A 12,363-nucleotide genomic window follows, 5' to 3' on the forward strand; every position below is an offset into this window, starting at 1 on the left:
TTTTCAAATTAGACGACGTTTGGTTTACTTGATGAGATATGCTCGCTTTGTACTGTTTTATCTCCAAATTTCATTCAGAGAAATAAGTAGCTGTTGTCTCACCAAAATACTTTCTCTCCGAGTAGCTTTTTCGTGACTGATTTTTACTCTTATTTTCTTTAATTCTCATGAGTTGATAAGCTTGGGTATTTCCTGCCGGTCAACTTGTTTCTTTTTTTTTTTTTTCTTCTTCTTTCTCTTTATCCTTTTTCAGATGGTCACTTACCTTTTAGGTGCGGTATGTCAAGACGAGGACTGCTGTACGAATTCGCCTTGGGAGAAAATAAGAGGCAAGAAAAAAGTCCGCGACTGTTTATATGTGACACAGAAACGTTCCGAAGTTATACGAAACTGCACAAATTCTGCAGTGTCTGTTTGTATCACATCCCTACAAAGTGTACGTACGACGTTTTGGAAAACTCAAAATTTTCAGTTTAGTTACGCAATTTTGTACTAGCAGTACAGGACTTATTTTTGCAAACTTTGTATGTCTCATCAGATCTGTGCAAAAATACAAATTGGCAATTTTTACTTATATTTTCATTCTTTCTTAACTTGATATCCATCAGTGAAGTCAGTTCAGCAGGACTTGAGGGGGTGTCCAGTCGATTCCGACGTTGACATATATATTTTCAAATATCGATGTCCAATCTCCATGTATCTCAAGCACGAAAAATGGCTTGACAGGTTCATTCTGTATGCAATTCTGATCAAAAACATTTCATTTCCCATTTTCATTTGACTCAAAGACAAAGAAATGAGATGAACTCTACGAATTTACAATTGCAATTTTCTTTATTCCTGCGTTAAATGAAAATACATTATTGTAGTGTCTTTGTGCAGAATTGCATGTAGAACGAGGCTGTTAAGCCTTTTTTCGCATCTAAGATACGTGGACTTCGATATTTGGAGATATATACGTCAACGTCGAAATCGGTCAGAGCACCTCCTTAAAGATGTGCTACTCCGATAAGACTGCCTTTGAATGTGAACGACACGTGCAATGAAGCGTTGAAAATTTGTACGCTTTATAAATTCAGTGCCTTAGATCTTCTCAAGTGTCTATCGTTCTCATTCCATCCTCGAGATCAGAATATTGAAGTTCGATAAAAAAAATTCAGCGCAAACTTTAGAACCGTGTCGATGACTGCGAGGAATTTTGTTGATGCGTGCAGACGGATTCCCGTGTATCGTAAAATGTAGCGTCGTGCCTCTGTCACCATTGTAACTGTCGTGAATCTTAAATTTCTCGTGAACATCGCAGAAGACAGTGTAACGTATAAGGACGTTCGAATCGTGTAACCTGTGGAGTGGAAGTCACGTTGCCGCAATTGATCGTGAAGAGAAATCGAATGATTATTCTGGTTTTGTTGCCGGCAGGAGTTTTTTTTTTTTTTTTATTTCTTCAATCCTCTTCATCCTACCTTTTGTCAATTTCAATTCAAACTTCGATGCACGGTACGCCGATTCTGTTTGTTAAATGAAAACGTAGAAGTACTTCAAGCTGGGATTAGGTGGCTGAATCAACTTCGAAAAGCGTTACATTGTACTTTCGATTTCGTTGCGGTCTTTCGTTGACCACTTCTTTCGATCGCATTGATTTTGTTTATATATAACTGTCTTACATATAGACCGTGCCTTCTACCTACGTTAGGACGCAAGTTAACGGGGGCATTATTTATTTGTACCTTCACATATTCGTTTCATGTTGCGTTGGGTAATCTTTGTGTCGTAAAGCGCTTATCGTTTCAAGATCGTCATGGAATGTATAATTACGGGTTTGTAGTCTCGAGCTAAATTTCAGGCGAGAAATTATGATTCACCAGAAGCGTTAAACGTTTTCTGTAACTAAACTGTCCCACAAAAAATCGTGATTCGATTATCAAAGACAGCAACGGTAGGTTTAGAGTTTATTTTACTTGTAATTCAGGTAAGGAAATTCCCGCGAATATATCGGCGGCTAGTCAAGTTCAACCAAAGGTACGGTTTATCCCAGTCAAAGAGGCTATAAACTATAAACGGACAGCGTTATGTTTATGCTATAAGAGTCTAACGGTGTCGTTTACAAATGCCTTCAAGCATCGCATATCGATTTTATGATGAAGATAAAGTCTGGCTCATCCTAACTTCGATTTATCGAACCTGAGTTTTAGACAGATTGCAGCAAGGATTTATGAAATATTTACTATATATTTAATTTGCAAGCATGTTGATCATATATGTTAGAAAGTACCAAAAAATTCTATTGCCAGGAAAGACAATTATCACGGCACACGTGTGCGTGTATTTCTTAAAAATTGTGTTTCTAAACGCTTGAAAGATGCTTACAAGAAAACATGTACTGTTAGAATGGATTGAATCTGAATTTCATGAAGAGCTGGGCAACCTGGTTTCGTTCATTCATTATGGTGTATCAGTATTTTCAAATCAATGACCGTATGTATTCGTTCGTCGGTTATTTTTATCGCGTGCCGAACAAAATTTACCGTGCCAAAGTAGCGCTGGTTGAGGCACTGTTAGTTTGTTAGCAAGTCGTCCTTGCGTTTTCCGATCTGGTTATCGGTGCGATGTTATTTCGAGCGTGGTTCATGCTAGTACCGTTTTATGCACCTTTCAAACTCGCGCCTTACTTATTGTCCGAGTTTTGCCTCACGTATAATGTCTGTGTTGGGGAGATCGAATAGCACGCTAATGTTTAAACAATCGACCCTTCAAGTCTGCACTCCAAGCGGAGAACGATACAGCCTATTTGGCAGTAATTAAAAATAGCTGACGACATAAGCATGACCAGTTCGAGAAAACCAGTTTCTTACATCTCTTCTCTTTTGATTGCTTTATTTTTCATTCTAGCCACGCCACATACCAAGTTTGGAACTTTGTATGCCTACTTGACTTCGGGTCGCCTTTGAGGTAGTCAAACGAAGGAATAATTTGACGGACAACTTTTCCTTGGATCGTTCGAAAATCAATTAACGACGCGCTCCTTACGCAACACATTTTCCGTTGGAAAATTGCAAACGAATGAAAAGGAGTTTGTTTTTACTTTTTTCAAGAAATCTAAACTACCACAGTCACTTACTTGCGCGTATTTACATTTTGGAATGTACATTGACTAAGGAATTATGATAACCGAAATTTCATTACGTAACTTTTGATCGTTTAACTGTGTAGTTTTAATTCAAATATTAATTTGAACTAATTGCATGTTACACGTTCCGGAACGGCATTAGAGTTAGCGGTTAAAAATTTAATTGAAATTTCATTGTTAAGCTAATGCCGTTATACCGCATCACCAGTCTCACGCAGTTTCCATCTTCTGACGTAATACGGCGATCGTAAACCGCATTGTTACCCACGTGGTTTGCTCTTGAGGTGAACGAATTAGAAGTAAACTTGATGGCCACGATTTTGGTCACGATTCTCAAGAATCTACCGTTTGCTGTTTTATTTATTAATAATTTTTCCTTACTTTCACGCAGAGCTGTAAGCGGGGATTTAAATTTAACACAGTACCAAGGGGTATAAAATGGGCAGTTTAGACTTGAAGAGATCGAGCATCCATTGTCAATTGTTCTCGAGCTCGAACTTTCCGGTACCGTTGCAACACTGCAGCAACCTGTTACGAGAAAATAAATCGTTGTTCAAAACTCATTTGTTTCGGTAAATACCTAAGCCGACTCGTCGCGAATCATAATTCATAAAGCAGAGTAACAAAGCTGGCGAATTAAGAATACTAGTAAACGGAAAAGAAGAGTTTCGCTCGAAAGTTTCTCACACTCGCATTACGCAGCTATTTTTCTTCCGACTCAAGCGTCAATGGACAATTAAGGGTATATATGAACCAAGTATGAATTGATAATAAATCATTTGAATTTATGCGTCTTCGCTTTTATCCTTGTTTATTATCGTACCTACATATTCTGCAATCAACCATACGAACAAAACAGAATCATACGATGAAACTGAAAGAGTTAACAAATATGGGGAAAAAGAACAATTATCAAGCATTGTTCGGAAAACCTGCAGGGTTCTTGGCTTTGTCATAGACCACCATCAATTCCTTTCTAGGAGCAGAGAATCACTATTTTTGTCGTAGTAACAAACAAAAACTCAGCCTACTCGGCCATGCCGCTTACCACAGCCAATGAAAGGTGACTCTTAAATTTAACACTCCATAACCGGTGTCAATATCAGTCGAACCTCTGCAGCTCTGTCCGCAGGAACTTCTCGTGGCGTGTTACATACAAGTATTGAAAGCAGCATGTTGAAGATATACATACACGGTTAAACTCGATACGCTTTATTGGCCAATGAAATGACCAGTCTCTTACAAGATTACATGACCAGCATTACACTGCATACGTCAATTTGAAACCAACTTTTTGCTGCATTTACCCCCAGGGTAATCGTTTTTCTTGCGGGCTTTTCGCTTCAACTTTCTACTCCCGTTGTAGTTGTCCAAACATCTAATGACGGTGGCGTATACATCACTCTTATGGTTTTGAATAGCCCTTTCAAGAAGCGCGTAGAGGCTTTCGAGTTGTTGACTATTGGATCTCGCGGTCACGGCTACCGTCCTACGCAATAATTCCGTCGTTCGATTGCTCGGCATGTTCTCCAAAACTTGACCTGGCTTCACCTTTTCATCCATACTTCTGGCTTCGGATTTCATCCTGGCACGTTTCGATGCCCTGCAGGCCTCGCCGGCTGCGCTATACTCGCGTTTCAAAGCTGTTCCTGAAGGTTGGTGCAAGTCAAGTTCAAAAGGAATTGCCTGACTCATTATTTTGTCTAGCCTATCTAAAGCTAATGTCATTAATTCCGAACTTCGATCTAGATCGGTTATTCGATCAGGATATCCTGATTCCTAGGTCATTCGTATGCATATGGTAAGCAAGATGAAACACCTGCGAAATGTTCTCTAGGTGATACATGATAAAGTGTAGTTATTAGCGAACTGTAATGTGATCTGGTGTCTGGGTGTGCGATGTCGTCAAATGTGTACAGACAAGTATGCACGCGTGATGTAAGAGTAGATGTTCTATCAGGTGTCTTTGCAGTCCGGGTAGAGCTGGTGTAACTGAGTAATGGAACACATTGATCCATTTGCGAGTGTTTGGGATGTGCATTTTTATTTTACTCTCAACTGACAAGTATGGCGAGTAAGTTGATGGCATCTTATCAGTAGCTTGGATTACTGTGGCTTGCGTCTGACTGACTTACCAAACGGTGATGTTGAATGGACAGACTGAACCCTGCTGGGCTTTGCCCTCAGGTCGATCTCCGTAGAAACTCTCTTGCCCGGCGGTACTTCTATCACATCTGTTTTCGATCGCGGATAAAAATAGCAAAAAAGTATATGAGAAGCAAGAAGCAATCGATCGCGGTAATAGAAACGTAGTTTCGGAAAATAGCCGAGTCATGAAATGGTACCATCTTCGGCGTACTTAGCAGTCAATCAAATCGGTGGAGTGTCAGATTCGTGATTATATTTTTGCTCCCCATCACAGCATCATAAAATATTATGCGCTGAAAGCCTGGAATGCAACTTAAATCCGGTTGTATAACACGTTTTAGAAAATGTATGTTGGCACGTGATGCAGGTACCTTTAGTGGTCGTAGATCGCTTACATCCAACACGTCGTAAGCAACGCATTTATTCAGACGGTTATGGACATAATTGGAGAGCCGTATATTATAGGTCTCTCTGACAGCATAATTTGTTTGATGATGAGTTGGGGAACTGTACATGATAAGAATATTATATATACCGCTAGAAGACGAATCCTGTGATCGATTTTCGGTGATTGACGTTGTTGACCCAGAGGGAAAGAACAGTTGTTCGAAGAATGTTTTTCGTTCCGTGACTTCCGGTGCAGATACCTCGAACACTTCGCCTTGGCGCTCATTATACAATTGCTGTATCTGCCAAAATATTATTTCGCGTAATGACAAAAACAATTGGTTGCAACTATCTTCGCAAGTTTATCATAATTTAATTTTACTCAAGATTTCCTTGGTCCCTGATTATTGGGTTAATGAAAAATGTCTGCGCGCACGTTGTTCGTGACCCACAATAAAATAATGTAATCAAATAGCTCTGGTCTAAACGGCACTAAGTTCGGCTACATCATGATAAGGATAAAAAACAACAACAATCTGTTTGCAATCAGAGTGAGACTGTAGTACTTGTGTAAACGACGCCGACTATTACAGTGTCTGTGTGTAACAAAATGATGAAAAAAATCTTCGGCAGATATTCTCCACGGTGCCAAGGTTAATGGTAAAGCTTTCTCATCGAATATTGATTAATGACGTTTGTTACAATGAATGTTTTTTTTTGTTCCCCGTATTTGACACAGCGTGACTGGCTAATGTGGCAGCCGAAGAAAGAAAGAAAAAATTCGGTAACCTCTGGTATCCTGAGAAGATCGTAGCACAGGGTCTAATCTGTATTAACTATAATTACTAACCTCCTCGGGAAGCTCGGCGTGTGGACAATTGGCGGTTGTCAGAATCAGTATAGTCACGGTTCTGTCAAGCCCCCGCATAAGAGATGCGAAGACGACGCGTGCTCGTTCGTCTACCAGTTCCCACCACGCCGTGATATCTGGGACGTACAGCAGGGAAGGAAGAGTGCGTCGCGCCTCCTTAATCCGCTTTATAGACGACGTCAACGTGGACGTTGAAAGTAAAACGAGACGAATGAAAAATAGTAAAGACTGAGATGAATCGGCTGATGGCTGACAAGCGTCAACGGAAGTAACGCACTAACGTCCGAGGAGAGAAAATACCTGGATTATGGCTTCCTCTGCCGCCCTTCCAGTCACCTCGTAGAGGGTACTAATGTCGAGAACGTGATATGGCAGGTGTTCCAACGCGTGTAAAATCGCTGGACCGATATACCGCGTGTGACAATTACCGTTTCCAGTGATTATTAGTCTTGGACAGCGGGAAGACTTCGAGGTGGCTTTTCCCGTGCTGAAAATGCATACGTAAGGCCTACTATCTAACCGTAAAGTTGTTCGAAAGTATTTAGAGTACGAAAAAGAGTCGAGTACAATCACCCAAAAAACTATATTTCAATCGAGTTGATTGACAACTGCGATGAGTCGAGCGTCGACGTTGATTGATGGAGTCGTTAGTACAACATGCATAAACACAAGCCCCAGGTAGGTACATCCTATCGATGGCTTACATTTTACCGGAGGATAACATCCCCCGAGGACAGAGAACTCCGAGTCTTCCGATCACGAGTGAGAGAGTTTGCTCTAGCAAAGGTCCGATTTTTTTTGGTAAGCATTTCACCGGTGATTCGACGATCCGATTCGAAGCCGGAATAATTTTCCGATGTGCTGTCAAAAAGTCTTGCTTGTTCACCTATACGCGTTCCGTCAGGGACATAATATTTTTTTACGCATGTTTGAAATTCATTTTATCAACACGTATCACATCTTTGACACCCGTACGTACGAATTCTACGCGTGGCTCGATCACGCGACGTGGAAAGATGCTCGCGCATATAGATAGGTACAATATGATGGTATTAGACATATTTGTGATCGTGGCGTGCAGTAAAGCCAAAGTTAATTATGCTAACGGTTAGACACGACACGTGCGTATGAGACGGGTTTCGGAGATGCGGCGTTGGGGATCGAGCGATCAGTTTGGCTGGTTCATTTAACTCTCGACTCTAAACGCGTAACATGAGACTTTTGGAGTTAACTTCCGCTATTCGATGGCACTTGCCTCGCCTGCGCAGTGTCAATTAATGAAAGACTCCGTCGTTTGTATGATAATCTTACTTGAAGAAACCTGCCGTTTATACGGTGTTTTTTTTTCGATGTGTAAATTTGTGGATAATTTCTTCTGACGCAGCACATAACTGCCTCAGCACATAGAGCCTGAAGATCGCTACCGCAGAATCCAATTGTCTTCGAGGCTAGGTACGATAGGAATCTCTTGGCTGGTTTCTGTTTCCAGCTGTTGACGTGGACCTGTAATTAATGAAACGTTATTGGTAATCATGGTCAAGGCTTCTTTGGGTTTCTTGTTCTTCGGGTCTTCCATCAACCATACGTAGCAACATACACGGGGAGAACCTTATTTGGAAATCGTGACAATCAATCTCTCCCTTTACATGTAAACTTGCGATCACTCCTACGGTTTTATACCGCCACAATAATAGTATAGTAATTGAGAAATTGTGCTGTGCAAGACTCACGATGGATCGTCTCTGGATGCTTGTGATAACATAGCTTGCATTTCAGAAACGAGTATACGCGAAGTGGCAGTATTATACGTGAATTTTCCATTACGCGCAGTGTTACATCATCGGTGCAAGAAAGTTTCAACATTGATTGCCTGACGTGTTACGGAGGTTCTGTTGCAGGAACGCTTCCTTGCTAATTCAATTTCCTATCACTTTCCCTCGATATCCTCGTTATGGTTGGCTAGTCTAACATCAAGTTAGTCATTGACCAACACTAGGATAACCGTGGATCCTCAGAATATATCCAGAAAGCCTGTGACCCCAGAACATTTGACCCCGGATATAACGAAGCGGTTTTTATCGCAAGCCGCCGTATGAAATTTTCGAATCTTGACCTACCTTCCACGGTTGTTGAATGTCCATTTATCTATAAATACCGTTTCTCATTGCTCAAATAGATCTACTGGATTTATTTCTAAACAATAAAAACAAAAGTAGGTAAAAACAAAAAAGTATCAGTTTTGGTAATACTAATGAAGGATGGTTGGGTACGTTTTCGTTCTGATGTTCTAAGGTTTTGGAGAAAATTGACCTGATTCTGAATCTTATACGTATTTCAAAACAATAAGGCATGCCAAGCTGATAATGAGTCTAGCGTGAGAAAAATCGGTGACATCGCGAATTCAACAATTGATATTTTCAGGCATTCTATGTGCTGTTGAAATAAGTCTGCACCCATTAAATTGAGGATGAAATCGCAGGAATATCGTAACAGCACAATAATCTGACGCACGTTTTGAGAATTGACGCAAGACCGCACTACACATGAAGTTAGAATAGAAACGGTAGAATCGAACGAGCATCGTGAGATCAAGCATTGTAGGGAGAAAGAAAATTTATACCGACAGTATTTGTTTCCTAGTGTTGAAACACGGCAATGGAAAGTACAATTCCTTGTCGAATCTTCCTGGTCTACGGAGAGCTGGGTCTATAGCTTCGATTCTGTTGGTAGCTCCGATAACAATGACCTCCGAGTTGTTATCCAGTCCGTCCATCAAGGCGAGGAGGGTACACACAACGCTTGTGTGAACGAAGTCCTGACGACTGGATCTAACCGGGGCCAATCCATCAATCTCGTCGAAGAATATAATACAGGGTTTCGTTTGTTTTGCCTGGTAAATTACACGATGCGGATCAGACAGGTCGTACGATAAAAGAGGGAAAGTCGTTGTTTAATTAAAGGTAATCGGTCTATCGGGAAAGAGGCGTCTATCTCCTTCCTATTAAAATAATTATTCATTCTCTCGGTTATCAATCTCGCGCGGTGACCCCGGGTTGTCAGGTGCCAGTCGTCGACGAGACAACCGATACGTCGAGTCTCGAAAGGCGTGCCGACTCAACGTTGCAAAAAGTGAATAGGCAAACTAACCAAGTTATACATCTATCATACTTTACTGTCATCGTTCTTCGACCCTGTCGCTCAAGTACTTAAACGTGTAACGAAGAACGTGTGCCCGCTTGTATTTTAGTACCGTTCGATACACCGGCACAAATATTCCCACCTCGATACATCCGAAACAGTTAAAGAATCTCGTTGCTATATACAAAGTTGAAACGAGTAGCACCGCTCATACCCAGAAGCTTAGAGAAATCTCGTAACGATAACTCAAATGTCGCCATTTGAAAACGTAAACCATACCCGCGGTTCATTCAACGATGAATAAATTATGCAGCAAACACTTTGTTGATGTACCCATCATTTTTTTAATTTTTTTTTTTCCTCAGTCCTCGACTATATTAAATGTTTCAAGTATTGCTCGACAGCTTCAAAATTCACACGTCTAAACATTACTAGCCTCTTTTAAACCAGTGGTACTCACTGAGAGCCATTTAGTTGCCACCGGACTAAAATTATTCAAAATAATATAAGTATCGGTATATATTATCAGATTTATATCAGACACGTGCAAAGTCACGCGTTTACCGTTGATCCGGAAGCCGCTGTTCGCAGTTTTTTTCCCTGTTTTTCTGCGCTATAGCTGATCACCTGAACTTATACGTTGTTTGCACAATGTTCGCTCAGATCCACCCCACATCATCTGTTTGACTTGTTTTCAAATCATGAAGAAACGAACTTTCGTTACCCGAAGAAAAATATCCTGCAGCTTTTTTTCGCTCTCACCAATCCACTTGCTCAGACAATCCGCACCCTTTCGTGATATGAAGGAAACCTTCCGCCCGGCACTACTGCACTCGAATGCCAGAGCACCGGCCATGAGAGTTTTTCCAGTTCCTACGCAAAACGCGGTTAACCTTGTAATTAATAAATCAAGCAACAGATATGAGATACCGAACTAATCTACAAGTTCCACCGGTATTTCATCAAAATGAGTGACAGTGACAGATCTTACAGTAGGATTATTAATTGCTCCCGTGGTTCTTGCTGTTCCGCGTTTGCAGAAATTGCTTTGGTTTCATGGAAGAATGATAAGTGCACTTGACAAATCGCTGAAATTACCTGGAGGTCCGTAGAACAGAAGTCCACGTGGTGGTTTGATGTTAAACCTAGAGTAAACTTCTCCATACATCAGCGGGAATAATACCGTTTCTTTTAGAGTCTCTATATGATTTTCCATGCCACCGACGCAACTGAAATCTTTTATCGTTGCCATTGCAGTCACATGTAGATATTGCACCTCAATAAATGCACGGGGCACGAATATCGTGAACGATAATGATACATTAAGCGTAAAATTAATTTTACGAAAGCGTGATTATTAGAAACTTATTAGGAGTTTCAATCACTGTATCTTATCTATATACCGTGACAAATTGAATTTAAACCGAAAAATTTTTACAATATTCACGGTGGGAACTTGAGATTTTTGACAACTCGTGAAACGTGCGTGTAATACCACACGTGAAAAGAAGCCGTGGGGAAAAAAAAAAAAACAAAGCGGTATAATAACTCTCGCATCATTCGCCAGTGGCTATCTTCACTGTGAAGCCGTCAATTGTCAGATCAAACGATCGAGTTCGAATAAAAGAAATCGATAGATGCTCCGATTGATTCGAATGGTTTGAACAATTACTTCGTTTTTTACCGTTCTTCAAAGCAACCTATACAAAAAGACTCGCAGCAGTTGCTGCATCACACCGCTGCATATGTGTACATAGATGGCAGCTGAGTAGTAAGTAATCTTGGGAAAAAGATCGTTCCATATTGTGCTAGAAAAAACCTGCTGTTACGTATAAACCCCAGTAGATTATTCGTCGGACCTTTTCTGACGATCTTTTATCCAAAGAATCACATCCCACCATCTGAGCCACGCCCCTTGTAGCCAATCAGGTTGGGTTATTGTTACATACGACCTATGACGCGCATTTGTTCGCACTCAAAGCCGGTTAATTAATATATTCACGAGGCATATATCTAATCGAGCAGAGGCTGGTATGTAGGTAGTGTTCCAATATTACATCCTGAAGAGCCGTAGTAATGCATTTGAAGTACACAGGTCGATGGGGTAAGACAGCCACACCGTCATATGGTCCGGCCAAGTACCGATCGACGGATCTTAATTGCAGCCACCTTCTCCTCAGAGGTCGTGAATTATGCAACGAGCACACGCGCTTCGGTGTAACGTGAGGAGTTGACTCTTTGAATGGAATTTGAAATTAAATGCGAGGCTGGAGCGCTCGTCTAAACGCTCGAGCTATCCACGTGTCTACCTAGATTACGTGCCGAAATCATCGAACCAATTATGTTGACTGCGCACTTCACTTGGCCGTACTTCATTTCACTTATTCATTTATCATCTCATCGGCTGGCGCCATCAGTATTCTTGCCAAATGTGTTGGATACGCGATGCACGAAAGGATGCATCAGATTTTTGGACTCGTTTGTGAAGTTTCGTGTTTGGTTACGTCCGAATTTCTTATGGACGTTTATTCAATCGCACGTATCGTGAATCTCTTCCACTCACTGTAACAGATGTAAAAGCAGGTCTTGTTCGTTCGAAGTATAGTCATTCGACCTATCGCCTTCTTGATTTCAATAACGTTCCGGCTTGATTTGCCATTAGCGTGGTGAAATTTTGAATTCTTTATTCAAT

The 12,363-nt window shown here is 41.0% G+C and overlaps 1 protein-coding gene across 1 annotated transcript; it reads right to left on the reverse strand.

The window, feature by feature from the left end:
* Nucleotides 1–4,039: 4,039 nt before the first annotated feature.
* Nucleotides 4,040–10,923, reverse strand: LOC124224804 (ATPase family AAA domain-containing protein 2-like). The gene is made up of 10 exons (XM_046637008.1): nt 10,770–10,923; nt 10,396–10,544; nt 9,154–9,423; nt 7,845–8,036; nt 6,513–6,698; nt 5,811–5,964; nt 5,263–5,361; nt 4,998–5,119; nt 4,419–4,906; nt 4,040–4,103 (listed from the first exon to the last, which is right to left on the reverse strand). The coding sequence occupies exons 1-10, from the start codon at nt 10,921–10,923 to the stop codon at nt 4,040–4,042; spliced, it is 1,878 nt and encodes a 625-aa protein (XP_046492964.1).
* Between the last annotated feature and the right edge of the window lie 1,440 nt (nt 10,924–12,363).

Source organism: Neodiprion pinetum, chromosome 1 (genome assembly GCF_021155775.2).
Source record: "Neodiprion pinetum isolate iyNeoPine1 chromosome 1, iyNeoPine1.2, whole genome shotgun sequence".
NCBI lineage: Eukaryota > Metazoa > Arthropoda > Insecta > Hymenoptera > Diprionidae > Neodiprion > Neodiprion pinetum.